The 24,819-nt window shown below is 38.6% G+C and overlaps 1 protein-coding gene across 1 annotated transcript in view; it reads left to right on the plus strand.

Moving 5' to 3' along the window:
• The window catches only part of cpne5a (copine Va), a 98,987-nt gene that overhangs the window by 35,646 nt on the left and 38,522 nt on the right, over window positions 1-24,819 (plus strand). The window contains exons 8-10 of the mRNA XM_017467157.3: window positions 12,862-12,925; window positions 21,324-21,427; window positions 22,097-22,201. Coding sequence (XP_017322646.1) covers window positions 12,862-12,925; window positions 21,324-21,427; window positions 22,097-22,201 — 273 coding nt within the window. The remainder of the gene's footprint in view (window positions 1-12,861; window positions 12,926-21,323; window positions 21,428-22,096; window positions 22,202-24,819) is intronic.

Here is a 24,819-nt window from a genome sequence, read left to right on the forward strand (position 1 = left end):
ACCAGATACTGAAAGCGATCGTTCACATACTTTTGCCACTCACAGATATGTAATATTGGATAATTTTTCTCAATAAATAAATGACCAAGTATGAGATTTTTGCACATTTGTTTAATAGGGTTCTTGCTGTCTACTTTTAGGACTTGTGTGAAAATCTGATGATGTTTAGTTAAGATTTATGCAGAAATACATAAAATTCTAAAGGGTTTACAAACTTTCAAGCACCACTGTAAGCTCAGTATAGTGCACAATGGTCAAAAAACTGTTGCTCCATGTACTCCTGCTATACTAAAACTGCTGCGTCACATAAATCTCTGTTACACGTGATGTAAACGGAACAGCCCACAACAGTAGAGCATAGCCAAGCAGAGCAAACAAACTCAGAAACATTTACAACATTTCAAACGTAATACATTGTACATAACCCACTTACATAATCCTATTCTCAATTTTATTTTATTTTTCTATACCAAAACACATTGTTCCTATTTTATTTATGAAGCACTAATGTACAACAAACACAAATACCATTTGGTCCATACACTATATTTTCCCAGCTATAGAGTGGCTTTTATCTTGCTTCTGTTTCACTGTGGAATACTGGAAGATTTTTCTTTACAGTGTTACCATCTGCAGTCTGCGTTCATGTTTTAGATGAGTGTGAATGTTAACGGTGCACAACCAGACATGTCCACTCTACAATTAGTCATCTGAGTAGCTGTTTATGCCCCCAGGAGCCATGCTCATAGTTAAGAGAAGGCAAAATGAAGGCATAATAGTCAAGCCCAACGTATTGAAATTGTGTTCGATATAAATTCACGAGTTACTGTATTTTTACAGATTAATTTACATTAATCACTTAGAAAGGTTTATTGAATGCACCGTTAGTTATTCATTTTGTTTTGACCCTGAAAGCAGGTGTTGCAAAGGGTTTTTAATTAACTGTAAGTGCTTGAAAACCGTACATATAGGTGAACAGTCATTTACGCAGTAAATGCTTACCTGGGGAAGAGGTGGCACCAGGATGCACTATGGGAAGAAGGCAATCTGGCGGAGGAAATGTGATGCTCTGGGCAATGTTCCTGGCATTCATGTGGATGTTACTTTGACACATACCACCTACCTAAACATTGTTGCAGACCAAGTACATTCCCATTAGTGAATGACAACGGTATTCCCTAATGGCAGCAGAATCATTTAGTAGGATAATGAGCCCTACCACACTGCAAAACTTGTTCAGGAATGGTTTAAGGAATATGACAAAGAGTTTAAGGTGTTGACTTGGCCTCCAAATTCACTAGATCTCAATCCAAGTTAACATCTGTGGGATGTGCTGGACAAACAATTCCCATCCATGAAGGCCCCACCTAAAGGATTTGCTGCCAATGTTTTGGTGCCAGATACTACAGCACACCTTCAGAGGTCTTGTTGAGTCCATGCCTCAATGTGTCAGAGCTGTTTTGATGGCACAAAGGGGACCTACACAATATTAGGCAGGTGGTTTTAAGGTTATGGCTAATCTGTGTATAATAAATTATTTAGGGAGTGCTGTGTATCAGGTCAATTTGATCTCACAAAATGGGTTTGGTGTCGTATAAAGGGAGGCTGAAAAGTTAGAATTGAGCAGTTATTTTAATAAAATGCAGGCAGACAATTTAAAAAATGTTAGGCAAGTTCCGAATAAAAAAAACAAACAGACATAGGACAGGTGAGGCATAAACAGGCTAAACAAGGCTACGACAAAAACTTGAAAACCAAGACGCTAACAAAGTCGACAAACCAGAACAACAATCACTGGAATATACGGCTTGGTAACTGTCAGAAGCAGCAAACCAACTGAGTGTTTACTTTGCAATGTGTTTGCGAGTGAGAGTCTTTTTATTTGTGTGTGATTGAGAACAGGTAAGTGTAAACAAAAATCTGGGGATTACGAACGTGTTAATGGTGATGGATTCTGGGAAAGCGTAGTCCGGGGTGGCCATGTCTGTCAGCCGCAGTGTGTTCTGGGAAACTGCGTCCATGGACGGAGTTGACCCAACAATTAGCAGCTTCAAACAGTCTATTTATTTTAGTTTATTATTTTATTTATTATAATTTTTTTTTTTAGCTAGGTTGGTTAGATGGATGCTAAGTGACCTCGACTTGTAGAAACTGCCACAGAAACTGCGCACCAACCTAGCCAGCAAGGTAATTAGCTAATGATAGTGATAAACTTATATATTTATCACTAATGTATATATTGTGACAGATTTCTGCTGTTAAATAAACCGCTGAGTATTTGACAATGCAAATTCAGACCAAATCCACTCATAGCTGTGACAAATGATTATAACGTTACTTCCAGTATAGCACATTTATACAGTAGAAGCGAGTCATATGTGCAGCTTGCTAACTGAATGATCAGAGATCATGGCCAAGGTGGAACCACAACAGCAACTGAGGGAAAAAAAATTAGAAGAAAGGTTCTGTGATAGGTTGCAAGGGCATGGGATTGTGTTTGTATGTGTGTACAGTATGTGTGGGTGTGCATCTCAACTGATCCAATACAAAAGTCAATTCTGTCCCACTCTGGCTAGGAATGTGTGAAATCCCTTCATCTGTTGGAGTGTGATTGGGTACCGGTGGGACAGACTGAAGGACCTTACAGGAATTTAAGAGCTTTGTAGGGGATTTCAGCTTCACTGCCACAACATTCTGTACAGATCCACCTTCTAGTGCCTAGCCATCTCTCTGTTTGTTTATGAACAAGGGAGGTGTACTCTGTGTGTGTACTGTTTGCTTGTGTATGTAGGTAAGTGCCTTAAAGCAAAGAGACTGAGGAGAAGAAAGGGCATCTGGAGGCTTGTGCACATCTGTTAGTTTTGTCTAAATGAGACTTCTCTCACTCTCAGCACAGTGAATGACCTACTCTCCTAGAGCATACTGTATCTGTCAGCTTACTAACTCATCACACACACACACACACACAGACACACACACACACACACACACACACACACACACACACACACACACACACACACACACACACACTTGTCTTGCTATCCTTGTAGCAGTTAGAGGTGTACCACTAATCCATAAGGGCCTGGCCTAAATGAGAAAGGTTTTTCTTAATTAAATATGAACCCTATGATAATGCTCCCAGAAACATTGGAAAACACTGGTCAGCACTGTCAGCACACCATAATTAAATGCTGGAAATGCATAATGCACGGTGGTCTTTGTTTGTCCTCTAAGCTTCATGTCTGAGCTTGTGCACGTGTCTGCATGAAAGTAAAAACCTCCTACTCAAATAACATTTTTGTTGCATCCTATGGGATCCCAGTCCCTATGCACACCTTTATTCTCAACTAGATGCCCTGTGATGACCCTTTCTGACAAGTGCTCTATAAAAAAACAAAAACAAACAATATGCCTGCTATTCATATCTGTCTTTGTATTTGTTAGGAACACATTATCTGTCATTTTGAAGAATGTATTTTTATTTGGTTACACCCCTTGTAAGGATATTCTATTGACATAATTATTAACCAGATTCTCTCTCTCTCTCTCTCTCTCTCTCTCTCTCTCTCTCTCTCTCTCTCTCTCACACACACACACACACACACACACACACACACACACAATGTGAATTCTTCATTAGTGTCTGTTTGTTTGTGTTTTTTGTTTTGTTTTGTTTTGTTTTGTTTTTTGTTTACTGTCATTAAATGACAAATTACAAGGTAGAGTTTTGGCCTTTGTTTCTGCAAGCACTTGATAAAACTGCTGGACAACTCCATTGTGTACTCAATTGTCATGGGAATAATAAAGGCAAATAGCATTGTTGTTGCTGTCTTCTCACAGCTAAATTTCCCTTATTTAGATATCGGTTTCTCTATAATTAGTGCTACTCATCCTTCTTGTTTTTTGCAAACACAGGCACATAGGACTCTAACAGTTTTCAAGATATTTTGCTCAACTGTCTAACACATGTACATTCATAGCACAGATTCAGCCCTACCTGTGATATACACTGTGTTTTTCATCCCAGTTATATTGATTTTGTTTGAACTGTATTACTGAGAATCTACATGCTGTAGTTTTTGTAACTAACCCTGTCTGGTGAAAGGATTAATGCACATGTAAAACCAAGTCATTATCTCTCAGACAAAAGTATTATATTAAAGTGAACAAATATACTTTGGCTCTAGGCAGCTATTAATGTCATATAGCAATGACAGGAATGGGAGAGTCAAAGGATTTTATTTTTTTCACATTAAAATGAATAATGAAGGGAACTAAAAAGCTTTGGAACTACAAAGCCAGCTTTATACAATTTTATAAAAACTCTATACATTTTTCCCCCCACTGAGAAAACTTAGTGTGCATGCACTCCCTAAAGTTCACACTAATTGACTCATTCCAGAGTAAAGATAAAGACATTCTTATTTATAACACATCATGACACATCATGACACATTTATAACACATCATGTTCTTTACAATGAGACTGAAGTGTGCTCACATCACATGGATACCTTGCACAACAAGGTTATGTAGTGAAGATATGATATAGTATTTGCAATAAATACACTTGTGATACAGCCATCTTTCTCTTTCTTCTTCTTACCTTGTACACATGTCAGACCTTGTGTAAAACTTATAGAACTATCTCCGTAGCACTATAGAACTAGTCTGAGCTACAGGTAACCTGTCTTCTAAAGCTGACCATACACTCTTATCCTGTCCTATTATCTTTGGTTGCAGTGACTTGGGGATTTTTCAAGGCTTACAGTGAGCTGACAGTCTCTACCTCTAGCACTGATTCAAGATAATTCACCAGTTAGGTGACAGGGTCTTGTTTGTGGCTAAAAAGAAGTCATCAAAGCCTTTGTTTCTACTGCTTCTTTCTACTACTTGTGGTAAGAACACCACTTGCTCCCTGAGAAGATCTGTTGTCCCATATGGACAGAGCGATTTGTTGTCCCAAATGGACAGAGCGATTATCAGCCACATTATGGCCACCTATCTACTTCCTGGTTTGGCCATTTGGAGTGAAAGTTAAGTTGATTACTTTGACCTAACAGTCTAGGAAACACTCATAAATTCAAGAGACCCAATACACAGGGCTTTTATTTTCTCAGGTGGTGTGCACCCCATCCATTGGATCCAGTGTGCTGCCTGGTTCCTAGAGTACTAGCTTTAATGCAGGGACTATGCTCAAGATGTATGCGATGGCCATTGTAATGCATCACAGCACCATTGATGGTGTCTTGCTGGAGGCAAGGTGCTTTGATTTGCCTCTTCTCCTAAAGCCTGGGAATTGATCTCCCTCTTGTTCTAGAGCCCTTTAAGGCTGCTCCTTATGAGCCCATGCTGTATGCCAAATTGAAACGGTCTCTCTAAAGACTGCCATTGGGTAGCAATCACAAAAGCAAAAAGAGTGAGGGAACTGCATGCCTTGGCACTAAGACCACCATGTGCGCACTAGATGACCGATGATTATGGAGTGAGCTTGAGTGAGCCAGGTTTTCTTCCCCAGGTAATATCACTCAATTTTGTTAGGCAACTTATTGATCTTGGGGCCTTCATGAGGGTGAACCTGCAGATCATTCCCTGTTATGGCCAGTACATGCCCTATGGTACTTTGTGGAGTGAATGGCTGCCATCTGATCACCAGATCAACTGTTTGTCTGTCATGGAGGAAATATCTGGGGTGCTCCAATGTCTATACAGAGACTGGCCCACTGGGTGAAGACATCAACACGATGACCTACATTGTGACATGCCACTCTACAATTGCCATCTCTGCTTCATGGGCATTATGTAGATGCATAACACTCTAAGGTTGTGCTGCTAAATGGGCATAACCATGAACCTTCTTCGAGTTTTACAGAGGTAACTTTACCCTGGCATAAGTGTGGGGTTTATTTGAACACCTTTCCAGTCAGTCATAAAGTGGGTTGGTTCCTTATGACATTGTGGAATTCATTATCCAGGTGATTTTCAATGCCCCTTGTGGTTATTGATAGAACCCGCCTGACACATGTAATGGTCATCTTAGTTGTGCCATATGATCACCATCTTATTAAAAATTATATATATTAAATAGACCCTTACAATATTGTATGTATGTTTAAAAGCACTGTATTACCATGCTAACCTATGGGAACTGAAAGGACCAGTATAAAGATTATATAAACCAGGACAAGAATAGATGATCAGAATAAAGAAAATGCATATGTTATTTATGTGCTGCACAAAGGTTAGCTTTTAATTTATCAGGGTCCCATATTATGCAAATGCATAAACTGATTCAGTGCTTTATGGATTTTTAGAGATGCCCTCCACAAGTTGACATTTTAATTTTTAAGACATTTTAAGATATATTTGCTCACATTCTATGAATATCTAATGTCTCTATTTTCTTTAAAACAAAACTGCTTATTTTCCTAAAGTACACAATTATTTATGTGCTCTGAGTTTTAAATCAACAACAGCAATAAAATCAACCCTGCATTACTGAGTTCAAATGCTGGTTGAAGTGTGTTACTCTTATTGCCACCTCAGCATTAGCTAATCTGCTTAACTTGCAGGCAGTTTTTGGTTAACCTCTATAGTGGGTCAAGCCCCATTGTAAATGTAAGTGAGTTTTGTTGTGCAGTTTGTGTTTAGCTGTGGTAGTGCAGCTAAACCCTTGTGAGCTTTAGAGTCACTGGAGAAGCTCATAGCTGAGTGGATATATAACAGAATTACAGATATGAATGCTATCGCTCACTGTACATGGTAACTGCCATTATACCCAAGCAGCAGTGGCAGCAAAGGGGCCAGAGCATCTGATTTCATTGCTATGCAGGACTTCACAGTTAAAGGAAGCATTAATGAAAAATAGCCTTACCACTGCCTTTTACAATTTACCTCTTAATTCATTAATTAATTCTAGTCCCTTGGTTGAGATCTGGTACCAGTGGGTTCAATTTAGCTCTGTCTAAAATTTAAATAGAAATCTAATAAGTGCATTTTTCCATAATAAATTATGCTGCTGCATTTTAATATGCGTAAGGCTCATTTAACGGTAAAGTATTTCAGGATGCATTAGATGAGCACGCATTAAGATAATGGGGTGAATGACTAACACAGTGGCATCAATGTGTTTTGTGAATGTATTTTACAAGGAGTTGTAGCAAATGTGTTGGTGTTTCTTTTGAGGTTAGATGTGGTCGACTTATTACCATCTCACATAGTTCATCCTAAACATAAGTAGCATTCATAAGTAATTATTAGTAAGTAAGTGTTATATATAAGTGATAATTCTTTCACACAGGCAGAGTAAACTTTGTTAACATCTTAGTTGAAAAATCCACTCAAGGCACTGTCCAGTGTAGGATTGAAAAAAAAGCTATCTTAGTCTACTGCTCTCTTATGATCAAGGACTGAAATTACTGAAGCTGAAGCTTAAATGCATGTTTTAACTGTATGACTTAAATATCTGACTACGATACATTTAATTGAAGACTCCAATTTATAATAACTCTTAACTTACAGTATCTCACAAAAGTGAGTACACCCCTCACGTTTTTGTAAATATTAATTATATCTTTTAATGTGACAACACTGAAGAAATGACATTTTGCTACAATGTAAAGTAGTGAGTGTACAGCTTATGTAACAGTGTAAATTTGCTGTCCCCTCAAAAAACTCAACAGACATCCATTAATGTCTAAACCGCTGGCAACAAAAGTGAGTTCACCCCTAAGTGAAAATGTTCAAATTGGGCCCAATTAGCCATTTTCTCTCCCCTTGTGACTTGTTAGTGTTACAAGGTCTCAGGTGTAAATGGGGAGCAGGTGTGTTAAATTTGGCGTCATCGCTCTCACACTCCCTCATACTGGTGTCGTTTCTTAAGTGTTGTCACATGAAAAGGTATAATCAAATATTTACAAAAATGTGAGGGTGTACTCACTTTTGTGAGATACTGTAATTATCTGACTCCAATTTGCTAGGTAACCTGATTCCAAAGAATAATCTTTTAGTCAGTGCTAGTAATATAATATATCCGTGTTCAATTTTTCTATTAGTGCAGAGGTTTCTATTAACATGCAAGCCTAGGCCTTTCCGACTTACTTGTCAGAGGTTTTTATTTAAACTTGCAAGTATTAGCCTATTATAATAGCTTGTCAGAGGTTGCTTTCAAGCACGTCTAACGCACTCAAACTTACCATATAAATCATACAAATCATGCACTCTTAATGAATTATACTTTCTTTCAGAAGAACTACTCAGTATTTAGGGATACAGTAATAAATGGGTTTATTATCCAAAGCACAAATTCACAATATACAGAAAGTAAAAATAAAGAGAGCTTATAAAGTCAATGGACTGAGTCGCCAGCATGGGATGCAGATGGGATCGTATCTCTGCTACATGTTTTTATACCCCTGAGTCTCTTTGTGTAATGTATAATGACCAGAATATCAAATGGGAGAGACACAATGTGTTTTATGGCAGGATGGACCTCCAGCTTGGTAGGCTCACCATAAGGTGTTGCATGTTAATTTTGTTCATGGGAATGAGTCTGTGGAACAATGTCTAAAGGTCTCTCGTGAGGACCAGGTTGTCCCAGTGTGTGTGTGTGTGTGTGTGTGTGTGTGTGTGTGTGTGTGTGTGTGAATTATAAAATATAGAATCGTAAACTGTAAACGTTATTTTGTAAACTTGCATCATATGATCATATGTTATCATATCTTATGATGCCACCACATTGCTTACCTGAGGAATAGGAATATTTTACTTAAAAATAATTTAGATGACCAGATTTATTACATTTCTGATCATTTTAATCTGACCAGTCCAACATCATCTTACTGCCACAATTTGTACTATACCAGTCACCAAAATAACAAACTGTCAGGTGACTGTCATCAGCTAGCCCAAACATTTTTTGGTTGTAGATGTTTAGTAGAAAATCTATACACATTCTATAGACTATCAACTTCACTTTATTTGGTTGGCCCAGTATATAGACCTTGATAAAGAGTCGATCATCTATAGACAGATCTATATCAGCTGGTTCCTAGCCCTATCAGGATTTTGCATTCAGTTCAGGGGGATTTAGTGATACACTTTATATTGTGGAAAGATAGATAAAGATAATTTGACATGTTGTTCAGAATTAGTTTCAAGGCTGTTTCAGGATAGTCTATTGATGGTTCATAAAGAGCCTAAAGTGAACTATCAAAAATAACATGCAAGTTCTGCAAGCACTGAAATCACAAATCAATATGAAAGATTAGGTCAGTTTATATCCTACTATGCATAATCACTGTCAGTGGCTGTGTTGAAAATCAACATGATTATGTTTCTGACTCTATGCTGATAGAGTTTTCTTAATGCTGTCACTGTGATTAGCCATGTGTTGTGTTTAGAATAGCTGTCATCCAGCACATTTCACTAAAAGCTTTAATTGTCTTAGTTTCACATGATGAGTCAAATGTCCTCTTTCATTTAATTCTGGTCTAAACTGAATATTTAATGCTTCTGATGGACCAATGGTCTGTGACTGCACAGCTTATCTCACTGAAAAATTGGTGTTTATTTCAGAACATTCTAGTAGACCCTTTGCCTGCCTGAAAACACATGAGTTTCCATGTCCCACTATATCACTCTGCCACTGCTGTTGTTCCTGACTCTGGCTATAAACATGTTTTTTTCCTCTTTTTTCCCATTTCTCATTTGTATTTTAGTGAGATCCGATGGGCATTGGCATATTGATGACCTTAATAGTGATGTTTACTTTGAGCTTCTTGCATCACATCCTGAGCTGTATGTCCAAATACCAATTTTCCTGCACCTGATACATGACAGTTTGCACTCTTGTTTAAATACCAGCACCATTTTTCATCCTAATCAGTACGTGTGCACACCTCCCAAGATGCCTCCCCCTCCCTGACGTTTCATATGACAATTCTGTTTCCAGTTAAATTGCATTATGTTTTTATTTATTTTATTTTTTCCAAAGTCACAGAGAAGGACATTATCTGCACGTTGTGGGATATGTCAACGCGCAGCAAAAAGCATTGCTTGACCCTGCATTTAATTGGAACGTTTTTTATTGCCTGGAACTTAATGTTGTGTCCTATTGTAGGACATGCCTGAGCAGAAACCAAATTGTAATCCCAGGATCTGCCCAAAGCTCTGCCAGAATTTAAATGATTCCTGATGTAGAATGCAAAATTTGCCACACAAACAGAGTGCAACTTATTAGGCTCAGAAGTGCTGTCATAAATCACATCCTCATCTACAATCAGCCTGCCCATACAAAATTAGATGCTAAAGCATGGCTGGCCCAAAAGGAAAAAAAGCTCTGTAAATAGTGGTGGTAAATAACAAGCATACTACTGAATCACATCTCTGGACTTGCTCTCCTCACTTTCATGTGTGATTAGTATGTAAAAATATTCTACCCTGTGCATTATGACTCTGGCTTGGTTAGCAGGCTTTGTTAAAACCTTGTTTGATCAGCGTTTCTTTTGTGCAGTTGAACATAATGCTCTCCACTAATATTGGCACCCTTGGTAAATATGAGCAAAGAAGGCTGTGAAAATTTTCTTTATTGTTTAACCTTTTGATCTTTTGTTAAAAAAGTTCACAAAAATACTCTGCTTTCATGGATATCAAACAATTGCAGACACAACACAGGTTTATCAAAAAAAATCTTTGTTAAATACAGGTGTGCAACAATTATTGGTACCCCTATGAATTCATATGATTAAAATATATTTGAAGTATATTCCCACTGATATTTAAAAAAAACAAACTTTTAGTCCACCTGGGTGACTAGGAACAGGAAATTGTTCAATGATGACTTCCTGTTTCATAGGGATATAAATATGAAGTAACACATAGGCCAATAGTCATTCATAACAATGGGTAAGACCAAGGAATATAGCTGTGATGTACAGCAAAACGTTGTTGAGCTTCACAAAATAATAATTAAGAAGTTCCAGTCAGCTGAAAATTCTTATTTTTCTGCAGGTTTGGTCCTCCATAGAGGACATGATCTTCCATTTACAAATCACTAATTTAGTTATGACATACAGTAACTATTCCAGTATTGCACTGTTGTTATTCTTCCTGACTCACTGTTATTGAGTTTCCTCATGAACGACAACTTCACTGAGCTTGACCAACTCATGTTTGTCCACAGACAGACAGGAAACTCTGGTCTTCAAGTTGCAATTTGAAACTATACACAGCATTAACTAGTTTGATTTGCATGTGTGCCCTACTATAAAATAAATAAATAAATAAATAATAATATTAAAAAAACACACTTTCTTAAAGATTTATTTATTTAGCATTTTACACAACACTTGCAAGGCCAGTGGGAGTTCTGATGTTTGATCACATGCAAATCAATTCGAAATAGGACACAGGATGTGTGAACATGATTGATTCTGTTTGGCTGTGCTGGGGAGCATTGGGAGCAGAGAGCAGTAAAAGCTACATTAATAATAAAAAACCCAATTCACTGGTGGAGGTTGTAAAAGGAAATTAGATGGGTCATTTCGAGTGGTTTCATCATCCAACATTTTGGTGTCCCATCAGAAGGAAATGGTGCATTTTCTGGGAATTAATGCAGTATCACAGAAGCTCATTTTTCAACTACTGAGACATTTTGTTCAATTACAGGTTAGCTACAGTGAAGGTTAATAATTTTAGGTGATAATTCCAGAGTTTAAATTGTGAACTCATATTTCTTCAAAATGTGAAGGAAATAGTTACAGTAGCTGTATTCTTTGACAATGAACATTCATCAGACTGAGGATTCAGTGTTTTGTGATAACTCTCATCATTATAACAGCTCCTTTCAATGGCCCATCACTGAAACTTTTCTTAGGGTGCAATATTCAGGCCTCTTGGTTGGATCTTGAGGAAATGGGTTAATCTATATTCACAGTTGTTTATAAACCATACCCTTATAATCCCTTACCTCTTCAAGAGGGTCAGGACTTAGTGAACTCTTTAAAATTTTATAATACTTTTTGCCTTAAATTTAAATTTTGTTGATATTTTATGTCTTCTGCAGTGCTGCATTAGTGTGTCCAGCGGGAAAAAGCTAATTTCATATTTCCAAACATTTGAAACAAAAACACTTTGGTCTACCATTTCTGAACATTCAAAACACACTAGAGAATTTTTTTGTATGCCATAAAAGACAAAAGGATATTGAATTTTTCACACAAAAACATAATTGAAGATTGGATCTGCAAAGATAGAGACAAATGAAAGAACAAAGAGAGCAGAAGAGCTGGGGCAATTTCTCCAAGATTCTTGGAATAACCTACTGTACAATTTCCTTATAAAACTACACAATGGTGTTCGTATGAAAACTATTGCAATTTTAAAAACACACACAAAGATGCTCACACCAAATACTGATTTAAAATGACTTAATTAGTTTTTCACTGTTTAATTGTATTTTATTTTATTTTTCTATATTTGATTCTTGCAATGTATGCAGTGTATGCAATTCTCATCCTATCCATTACTTTTGCCTGCGTGTTTGTAAGGAGAAAGCAAATACATCCCCATTAGGGAGGCATTTATTATAAATGCTAACTTAATAATAATGTAGAGTACATTCAGCTGGGATCTGATATGTTGCTGCAGTATCCTCTTATTGTTGATTTCCAATAAATGTGGCATAGTTATAAAACACAATATGATAAATATATTAGCTGTATATTAAATATATTTGCTATACCCTATTATTACAAAAAATATTCACTGTGTTACTAATTTCTTCACTAATTTCTTTACTATATTCTGATTAAGAATGCACAGTTGATTGATATACACTTATTTTTGGCTTGTTTTTAGGGGCATTCCAGGGAAAAAATGTGGCACTATCATTTTAACAGCAGAGGAACTGGGAAACTGCAGGGTAAGTGTGCCATTTATGTAAATAATTTAACAGAGTACAACCCTGCTAAACATAATTTGTTGTGATGCTCAATTAACTTTTTAAAAGTGAAGCTTATACTAGGTAGTTTATTTCTTTACTGTAGTACTCAGCTTTCCTATTATGTAATGAAGATTAAACATATAGCTGAAGCCATTTTCCAAGCCAAGGCTCAGAAAAAAAACCCCAGAATAGTCATTTTCACACACACACACACACACACACACACACACACACACACACACACACACACACACACACACACGATGCATATATATATACTTTTTCCAGACCAAGAGATGCCATTCAAGTATTTATTAACATGACAATAAAGATCAACACAATGATTGGCACAGTATTTTTCAGTTCTGCTTTTGTGCCATAAAGCTTTAACAAAACTTAATCAAAGTGTTTCTTCAGACCTTGTAGGATAGTTTATAATATGTCAGCATTCCTCTTTGGTCAGTTCAAGTGCAACTTTGAGTCTGAAGTTTATTTCAAAGGCTTGACAGGTTTAGAATCCTGAGACATGCTGGGAGACCTATGGGGCATTGAGAACTTTCTAGTACATTTTTTGCTTTAGGTCTTGCATTCATCATTTGTGATAAGGATGATTAGCAGCTAGAATTACTGGAGAGATTATTCAGTATAATGGCTTATGCATTTCCTATGTGTGGATGCATCTACTGTAATTGCAAGTCACAGTGAACAACACTAGATGGAAGGATAAGAGGCTCTTTATCAAAAGATAAAATTACTTCTAATATATATTAAAAAAAAGATGAATTATACAAATCATGAGGATCAGAAGGAACCTGAATAGAAGAAAAAAAAAATTAAATTATTGAGGCTTCATGCAGGTGGAGATTTCTCATGGATGTCTGAGTAGAAGCAAATCCTGCCATGGTCCTGCCATGGCCATCCCATTCCCCTGACTTGAAACCCATAGAAAACCTGTGGGGTGAACTGAAGAGGAGCGTCCACCAGCATGAACCTCAAAATTTGAAGGATCTGGAGAGATTCTGTATGGAGGAATGTCTCAGACCCCTTGCCATGTATTCTCCAACCTCATCAGGCATTATAGGAGAAAACTCAGAGCTGTTATCTTGGCAAAGGGAGGTAGCACAAAGTATTGACTAAAAGGTTGCCAATAATTGTTGCACACCTATATTTAACAAAGATTATTTTTTTTATAATCCTGTGTTGTGTTTACAATTGTTTGATATCCATTAGAGCAGAGAATTTTTTTGTGAATTTTTTGAATAAAAGATCAAAATGACAATAATGACATGTTTTCACAGCCTTCTTTGCTCATTTTTACCAAGGGTGCCGATATTAGTGGAGGGCACCATAGGTGGTCTACGGTATTGATAAGGTCAATTTGGATTAGAGATGCTGGCAGGCCATGATGAAAGGGCTGGTTGCTTATTAAGTGTTTGAGCTATTTCTTGTTCAATGTCCCATCGTATGACACCAACAAAGTGGGACTCACAAATTATAGGTTCTGTATAGGTTTTGCGGTCTCATCTAAGGGAGGAGTGGGATAAAGGCTTTAGAATGTGTCCATGTTGGTTTCCTTGGAACCAGGTTGAGAAAAATACATGAAATTAAAATGTGAGTAAAAGAGTAATCACCCTTGTCATGGGTTCAACCACTTAGCTGTCTTCAGCTACTTTAGACAAAGGGGTACTCTGCTATTGATGACACTCTTCCAGCACCATTTTTATAGCCAGAAGCTCTGTGTACCTAAAGACATAATTGCACTCAGCTGGAAATGCTTTTGGAAAACAAGGTCACTGGATGGAGTTTTAAGGGTCTTAAGGGTCCCTGTTGTTGGTATCAACCTCCATGATAATGGGAAGTATGAGGTGTGGGTTGGTGATGCCTAGGAATTTATGAAAAATATGAGGGATTGGCCACCCAGTGATGGTGCTGAACTTGAACTTCAATATCATCAATACCTCCATGTTAACAACTTTAGGGATGTGAAATTCAAATTTCTCACATTTCATACATAGCTGGTTCTTCAGGTGTCACTTTAGGAAAGTCTTAATGTGACTAACATGGGCTTCCATGGAAGGGGATATACTTCAGCTTGAGGTCCTGTGATGTACTCCTCAATGTGTGCTTTCAGTTTCTTCCTCCTTTAGGTGGCCAACATAGGATAGACATAACAGGTCTATGAATCAGCCATAGGGTCTGTCTGGAGAGAGTGCACAAGCATTGGTCTTGTTACAAACCTTGGCATATTCAATAACATCATCTCTGACCTTCAATTGGATGAACTAAGGGAGCTTAACATACCTCCACCTGCCTGCTGCTGGATTATCGATTTCCTGTCCTGAAACAGTACGTGAGAATGGATGATCAGTTCTCAGACCCGCTCTAACTCAACACTGGTGCTCCACAAAGTTGCATGATTTCTTCCCTGCTCTACTCACTGTACACCAAGGACTGTGCTTCTGAAAGTGACTCCATCAAGCCCATCAAGTTCGCAGATAACACCACCCTTGTGCGACTCATATCAAACAAAGATGAGTTCACATATTGGACAGAAGTCCAATCTGATGGCAGGTGTGCAACTTAGAGTTGAACTTGCATAAACTGTGGAGATGATTATTGGTTTCAGTAGGAAGCATCCACCACACCTTCCTTTAGAAATAAATGGCTCAGCAGTCAGCAGAGCAGAGACACACAAATTCCTGGGTACCATCATCAACCAGGACCTCAAATGGTACAGAGTTTCCAACACCATCACCAAGAAGGCCCTGCAATGCCTGCATTTTCTGCAACAGCTGATAAATTTAAGCTGTCACAGAAGCTACTGATCCTATTCCACAGAGCTACAACAGAATCAATAGTCACATTCTCCAATTCTGCCTGGTTCAGCTCTGCAACTTCACACTCCTAATTCAAGCTACAGAGCATCATCAGAAGTGCAGAAAGAAACTATTGGCTGTCAGCTCCCCACCCTTAGTGATCTCATCCAAGGTGAAGAAAAGAGTGGGGAAAATCATGGCAGAATCTCACTTTCTTTTTCAGAATTTTCCTTCACAGCACAAACCCAGAAGAGTCCTGACATCCCAATACTAGTCAACACCTGCACAATTTCTTACCCCAAGCTACAATTCCTCTAAATAAAACTCTCCCTACATCTCTCCCCTCTGACGTGCAACACAAGTCCCTTTAATAGACCAGTAAAATCCAATTGTAATTACACTAACACCTGCAGTAACTGCACAATAACACTAATTATAGTCGTAGTAATAATTATATTGCACCCCAACAATCTGCCTTATCCACATAACACATTAAATATTTGTACTGTCTTCCTGTACAGATATATTGTATTGTATTGTATCATAGTGTATTGTATTGTATTGTAGTCTTTGGTCAATGTGCAGCCCTCTATTTGTCACTCTGCACCAAAATAAATAAATAAATGAAATCCTTGTACACTCTGTACTTGGAGAATAAAAACATTCTGATTCTATTTCTGATAAAAGACCTGGACTTTGTGGTTTTGCTTGTGCCCATGGACTAAAGGGAACTTGGGATACTTACTGATAAACAGGTAGATGTGCTTAGAGGGCACTTGTGACTGGTGAGGTGATGTGGCTTGGAGCACATGGGTTGGCTGAGAATTCTGGGAAATGTTTGTGCTACTTTGCTGAGGATTCAGGGAATTGGATTTGGGGAAATGTTTCAAAACAAAAACAGACATGAGACATGACAAAGCTCAAGATAAGATTACTGAGGACATGTTAATTTGTCTCCAGTAATTTAGTTAAGGACTAGGCTGTGTCTTCAAGTCATGTCCATAGCAATCCAGCAAATCCAAATAGTCTGTTATCACACTGAAAAAGAGCAGGAAACGTCTGGGTTACGCATGTAACCCTGTTCCCTGAGAATTGAACGAGACGTGAGGGAGGTGTGTGTCAAACAAAGACATTGCATTAAGGAGACACTCCTAGAGAGTGACCCATGGCTAGAAACCGGGGACACTCAAATTCTCAGAGTACGTAGGCATCGCCGTGTGACACTGATTATTCTCAGAGGTTTCATCCTCGGACGAAACCCCCAACTTCTCAGCCACCACTGAACGATCTTCTGTGCAATAGGCCCATAAGCGCCAATAGTCTCCCAAGATCCAGCTTTATCTTGCTCAGTGTTGATAGGATTGACCCTATGCATGTTGGGGATAGAAACACCCTCATCGTAGTAGAATCCTTATAACCCCTAGAAAAGTTGTGTACTGCACTGGGGAAAGTATACTTTTCTGAGGTTTAACCTGAGCCCCAAGCTCTTCATGTGGGCAAGAACAACATCTCGATGTTGAACCGAGATGTGCTAGAATTAACCAGTCGTCCAGGTAGTTTAGTACACGGATGCCCTGGAGTCACAATGGAGCCAGAGTGACATCCATGCACTGAGATGCTTAATGTAGGCATTACTATGCGCAGCCTCTCTAGGTTGCCATCGCATGCTACACCCCTAGACACTTCATCCAGAAAGTGTGCACTATTCCCCGTGATGAAACAGGAGCAAGCCGTAACACACTTCCTGAATTCTCTCACTCATATTTGTCTCTCTCGCTCATTCCCTTTTTTTTCTTCTCTTTTTTTTTTAAAGGGATAGGAAAGTTCTGAAATTTTGAAAAAAGATAGCGAGAAAATGAAGCGTCTTTTTGTTTCTTTATACAAATAACTGACATGCAGTTTTTCGCTGAAGATAATAAAGGCTGATGGGGCAGTTCATAGGTGCCATATTAATATCACTCGATGCGCTTAATTGCCACATCACATGATCATGGCAGGCCTATAAATAGGCATGATTTTACACAAACTTCAGATGCCGGTTGCGCGCAAGAGGCGCTCCCCATAGTGTTATGCTAAACGCAACGTCGAAGTTCCCTTTGAAAGGGAACCTACAGTGAGGGAAAAAAAGTATTTGATCCCCTGCTGATTTTGTACATTTGCCCACTGACAAAGAAATGATCAGTCTATAATTTTAATGGTAGATTTATTTGAACAGTGACAGACAGAATAACAACAAGAAAATCCAGAAAAACGCATGTCAAAAATGTTATAAATTGATTTGCATTTTACTGAGGGAAATAAGTATTTGACCCCCTCTCAATCAGAAAGATTTCTGGCTCCCAGGTGTCTTTTATACAGGTAACTAGCTGAGATTAGGAGCACACTCTTAAACGGAGTGCTCCTAATCTCAGCTTGCTACCTGTATAAAAGACACCTGTCCGCAGAAGCAATCAATCAAACAGATTCCAAACTCTCCACCATGGCCAAGACCAAAGAGCTCTCCAAGGATGTCAGGGACAAGACTGTAGACCTACACAAGTCTGGAATGGGCTACAAGACCACTGCCAAGCAGCTTAGTGAGAAGGTGACAACAGTTGGTGCGATTATTCGCAAATGGAAGAAACACAAAAGAACTGTCAATCCCCCTCAGCCTGGGGCTCCATGCAAGATCTCACCTCATGGAGTTGCAATGATCATGAGAACAGTGAGGAATCAGCCCAGAACTACACGGGAGGATCTTGTCAATGATCTCAAGGCAGCTGGGACCATAGTCACCAAGAAAACAATTGGTAACATACTACGCCGTGAAGGACTGAAATCCTGCAGCGCCCGCAAGGTCCCCCTGCTCAAGAAAGCACATATACATGCCCGTCTGAAGTTTGCCAATGAACATCTGGATGATTCAGAGGACAACTGAGTGAAAGTGTTGTGGTCAGATGAGACCAAAATGGAGCTCTTTGGCATCAACTCAACTCGCCGTGTTTGGAGGAGAAGGAATGCTGCCTATGACCCCAAGAACACCATCCCCACCGTCAAACATGGAGGTGGAAACATTATGCTTTGGGGGTGTTTTTCTGCTAAGGGGACAGGACAACTTCACTGCATCAAAGTGACGATGGACGGGGCCATGTACCGTCAAATCTTGGGTGAGAACCTCCTTCCCTCAGCCAGGGCATTGAAAATGGGTCGTGGATGGGTACTCCAGCATGACAATGACCCAAAACACACGGCTAAGGCAACAAAGGAGTGGCTCAAGAAGAAGCACATTAAGGTCCTGGAGTGGCCTAGCCAGTCTCCAGACCTTAATCCCATAGAAAATCTGTGGAGGGAGCTGAAGGTTCGAGTTGCCAAACGTCAGCCTCAAAACCTTAATGACTTGGAGAAGATCTGCAAAGAGGACTGGGACAAAATCCCTCCTGAGATGTGTGCAAACCTGGTGGCCAACTACAAGAAACGTCTGACCTCTGTGATTGCCAACAAGGGTTTTGCCACCAAGTACTAAGTCATGTTTTGCAGAGGGGTCAAATACATATTTCCCTCATTAAAATGCAAATCAATTTATAACATTTTTGACATTCGTTTTTCTGGATTTTATTTTGTTGTTATTCTGTCTCTCACCGTTCAAATAAATCTACCATTAAAATTATAGAATGATCATTTCTTTGTCAGTGGGCAAACGTACAAAATCAGCAGGGGATCAAATACTTTTTTCCCTCACTGTAGATGGTCTCTGACCAAATAATAAGAATAAAGATTTTCTCACTTAGAATGTTCTAGAAAATAAGTTCAATTTCTTTCTGTTGTCCCGTTAAATTTACTGCCACACCAGTGTTATGACATTCAATAAAACTCTGCAGCTGAGAGAACATTATAGTCCACCAGGGATCAGTAAGACACAGATTCAGAGCACTCTATGACACAAAGACTTTTGTAGTCTCTCTGCTTAGACCATATGGATGTTAAGACAAAAAAAGGTGGTTTTATTATGCAGAGTTTTTTGTACTCTGTTTGTCAAAATATATTCCTGTTCCCTCCCAGACGGAATGTGTGCTATGTTTAGTGAAAGCTGACATAGATAATGCAGACAAGTTTGCATCAGAATGCTTGGTCTCACTGGTTTAAGGCATAATTCATTTCAGTGTCAGAACAAATCTCCTTCATCCCAGTCGTAAAGATTTAACATCAAACGTAGTCTTTCTGGGGTACAATGCACATATTCGTGCAATTCTTGCCAGTGTTCATATGAGTCTTCACTATTATAACAAATGATGATGAACTTTGCATTGCTAATTGTATTCCTAGAGCCAGAGGATGTACAGATGGCCGAAGTGTGCAGGTATTAATTTATTGTGGCGGAGCAAAGTTCATCTTTGTGCATAATAGAGAAAATGGTATTTGAATGCTTGTAGTATTACAGTTTTGTTTCTAGATTTGTGTGTGGTACAGAGCTCAGCTGCAGTAACACTGCACAATGGTTCTAACACTAAGTGTAATTGCAATGTTCAAATATTACACTTTGATTGTGTAATTGTTTTTGCATACCAAAATTAAATTAATTTTATTACATCACCTCCCCCCTCTCCCATATACATGTTATGAACACTCATTCTTTGTTGAAATTACATTTGATGCAGTCCATATTTTAACAAGTGAAACTTTATCCCTATTTTATTGTCACTCCCAAGTGCAGCTTCAAACCTCTCGCAATCTCAAAGGAATTATATGGCAGCTACACTCTGTTAAAAGAGTAGCATCTGCAAGAATGCTAGTTATCTTGCCTAGTGAAGTGTGCTGGATTATAACGGTCTCTTTGACATGTGTGAAACTGTCATTTAGCTCAGACCTTTGGCAGGCTGTTCTACCCCCCCCCTTTTCTTTTACCTCATCTCTCCCTTTTTTACTGCTTTTTCTCAATCATTGATTTCCCTCTATCCTTCTATCTCTCCCCTCCTTATCCTTCTCCATTTTTCTGCTCCAGACCTCAATCTAATCATATGCTTTAATGGACTCATAGCATTTTCATTGTGCCAGTGATGAGAATGAAACATGGAAATGCCTTATAAACTGTAGTAATATCCGTAACCCTGTGCTAATGCATCATTATTGCTGTAAGGATTATTGCAGAAAGGATCCCCCAGTGCACATACATATACACACAGACGTGTATATATATATATATATATATATATATATATATATATATATATATATATATATATATATATATATTTATAATCACACCCATTCCAGTTGACATTAAGACACATTGTTTTGTTTTTGTATGGCCTTCTGCACATAAACATAAGTTAGGCAAAGATAAAAAAAAAAACAAACAAACAAAAAAACAAACAAACAAACAAACAAAACATTATTCTGTGTCCTTATACTGTAGCTGAAAACCCTAAATATTATTTTATGTGAAACTAAGATGGAAATTTTCATGCACAAGGTCTGGTTGATAATCTTGTTTCTGTCTACACAAGCTGATTCTCTGTAGCAATGCAAGCTGTAACTATAATCCTATTGGATTTACAACCTCTTGCTTTCTCAACTTCCCCCAGGACTGTGTCACTATGCAATTCTGTGCCAATAAGCTGGACAAGAAAGACTTCTTTGGTCGCTCAGACCCTTTCATGGTGTTCTACCGGAGTAATGAGGACGGAACGTGAGTTAGTCAATTCATGTTCACTCTGAGTACTAAGTGAGTGTTTTTGAATATGTTATTCACATCAGAGATCTCTTACAGAGTAAGTGTACAGATGATACTTCCTAAAATGTACTAAGACTAAATTTGCAGGCCAGTTCATCTCTGCATAGTATCACAGCATGGGGAAAAGCCTGCCTGTTTTTATACTATGTTTGGTTTCATTAATATATATGGATATACATCCTGGGGCACACAGTTGCTTAGTGGTTAGCACACTCGCCTCACACCACCAGGGGATCGATTCCCACCATGGTACTGTGTGTGTGGAGTTCGCATGTTCTCCCCGTGCTGCGGGGGTTTCCTCCAGGTACTCCGGTTTCCTCCCCCAGTCCAAAGACATGCATGGTAGGCTGATTGGCATGTCTAAAGTGTCCATAGTGTATGAATGGGTGTGTGAGTGTGTATGTGATTGTGCCCTGTGATGGATTGGCACCCTGTCCAGAGTGTACCCCGCCTTGTGCCCGATGCTCCCTCGGATAGGCTCCAGGTTCCCCGTGACCCTGAAAAGGATAAGTGGTATAGAGGATGGATGGATGGATGGATATACATCCTGATATTTATATGTTATGCATAACTAGCCCATTAACAGATGAGATTATCTCATCTTTGTTTTTATTCTGTATTCAGGTTTACTATCTGCCATAAGACAGACGTGATGAAAAACACACTCAACCCTGTGTGGAAACCTTTCAGCATCCCTGTGAGAGCCCTCTGCAATGGAGACTATGATAGGTATGCACACACAGTGCCACTCAACAGCAGGATTATTTCCTACCAACAATAGCCTGGTATGTATAATTTCGGCAGTATGATGATCTTCAAATGCCTGTGCCCCAGGCAGTAATGATTTGCGAGTGTTATTGTATCCAAGAGTGTAAAGGGGAGGTATTATGCGGCTTCCTGCAGAGAAAGCTGGTCTTTTTTGATTGATAGTTACAAATAACAGTCCTGGTCTTGATGTATCTCTCACTAAATGCACCAGCTGCATCTGCCATTATATCTGAGAGACACATTGGAAAGGGATTTAAAAAAAAAAGCCCAAATGTGTTTTTTTAGGGTTTGTGATTCAGGTAAACCTGACAGACACTCTGGCAGCTGTGTGGTGTCCGATACTGTCAGAGACACCTGCCTCATAATCCCTACTTGGCTTTCCATCCCATTTCTGTGTGTCTTTGTGTACATACTAATCCATATACTTGCTCTTCTGGCATGCTATGTAGGATTCTTATATACTGTACACAAACAATTTCTAAAAATGGACAGATGATCCATGGCAAGAAGTTTTCATACCACTTACACCAGAATGTTTCTGAGCACAGTTCATTTATCTGTTCCTGATGGAGATCAGGCTGACAATTTGGCATGTAGCTCTAAACATCAGTAACTCTAAACAACTCATGTGGCAAAGACTGTCAGAGGTCAAGTCAAGACATCTCAGGCACTCGACATACAGTATTGATTTAGATTTGTTACTGCCCAACTGTCATTTAAACCAAACTAGACTAATTAATGTAGACTAATTAATGTACTAATGATGTATGAATAAATCTAAAACAATAATGATTACAATTAAAGGCCTTCATGAATCAATAAGAAAAAATTGAGTAAATGAATAGTTATGTCACAAATAATATCGAACATTATGAATGGATAAATTAACAACATTAATTTTTATACTGCACTGCAGCATCTTATTTATTAATCTATGAGATTGGAAGACAACACAACACTTTTGCTACACGAAAGCAGTTGATGTACCATGTAAGTATTCATGGGCATCTGTTGGCCGATGTATAAAAAAAAATCAAAAGAAAATTATCTTGAATGGCTAAAATGCTGTCTGTCAACAAGTACAAAGTCATAATCGGTTAAATCATACATTTTAACCCATAGTGTGTGTAACTGTGTGTGTGTGTTGGGGTTTATACATGCTGACAGTACTGTCATTCCAATACCCCACCCCCCACCCCCTCCTTTTCTCTCTAATTTGGTCACCTGCCAATACCCACCTTCCAGCCAACTCTGCTCTATCATATGACAGCTACCAACCTGGGAGGCTGAACACTATCACATAATCACATACTTCCTCTGAGACACGTGATGCCAGCCAACTGCATCTTTTCAAACTGCTACTCATGCTGTGTCACAGGGTAGCATAACACACTCTGAGGAAAGTGCTATCTGCCCAACGCAGCCTACATCGGCCAACAGATGCCCATGAATACTTAGTATCACTGTGATTGACAGGGGAGAGAGAGTATGCCATCTCTCCCACCTAGAGAGCATGGCTACATGGCTCATCGTTGTTCAGTTGTGCCACTCTGGTACCTTTAACTAAATCGTCTAAAGCAGAAACCCCTGAACATGTATGGATGGTGATGAGGATGAAAGATGACCTCTAATGATAAGACAGTTGTAAGTGATTTTTAAGTCCTACAGAGACAAATATACTATGTGCTGCTATACTAATGTTGGATATGGGTCCAAAAACAAACTACAGCTTCTAGTATAGTGTAGTCATCAGGCTTTTGTTACTTCCAAGTAAGGTATCGATCTACCTGTGCAGCGTTCTGTGTAGACATCATCGATAACCCGTGTGATGTACATTCAGATATCAACCAATATGCTCTATCAAATAACTGGCATGTAAACTAATTTCATGTAGAAATTACTTTACTGGTCAGAACACATAAACGCTGTGATGGCATAAATAGTCAGGGTGATCAGTATCAGCGGGAAGAGTTGTGCCATGTTTATATATTGGATGAATTATAATGAAATGAAAATTCTGACGTCTACACCTTTTTACACCTTCTATCCAACAGTAGCTGATGGAATTGGTGAAGGTGTTTCTTGCAAATGGCGTAGGTGTTACTCGCAAACTCTCAAGAGTTGCATTTGTAATTGCGCTAAGCTTGATTACAGCAAATGTGTATTTTTATAACCCCAGATTACATCTGAGCACTGTAAAAATTTCCCAATAGGTACAAAAATAACATGAAGTAGTAGAACATAGGCACTGACTCAGTGCAAAGATAGTCTGTCTGTCTCTCTCTCTCTCTCTCTCTCTCTCTCTCTCTCTCTCTCTCTCTCTCTCTCTCTCACACACACACACACACACACACAAGAATATATTACAGCTATAAATCAAACAGCCACTGCCATAAAGAAGTAGAAGTGTGTTAAACATAGAACAGTGCAACAGCAAATGTCAGCAATTGTAAACAGCAGCATAACACAGTTCTATAAAGCAGTATCAAACAAAGCCTTGTAGAATGCTGTATTCATTTACATTGTGCTCAGTATTTATTCTAACCATCATCTACTATTTTCAGAATTCTTTAGCAGTT

Source organism: Ictalurus punctatus, chromosome 5 (genome assembly GCF_001660625.3).
Source record: "Ictalurus punctatus breed USDA103 chromosome 5, Coco_2.0, whole genome shotgun sequence".
Taxonomy (NCBI): Eukaryota; Metazoa; Chordata; class Actinopteri; order Siluriformes; family Ictaluridae; genus Ictalurus; species Ictalurus punctatus.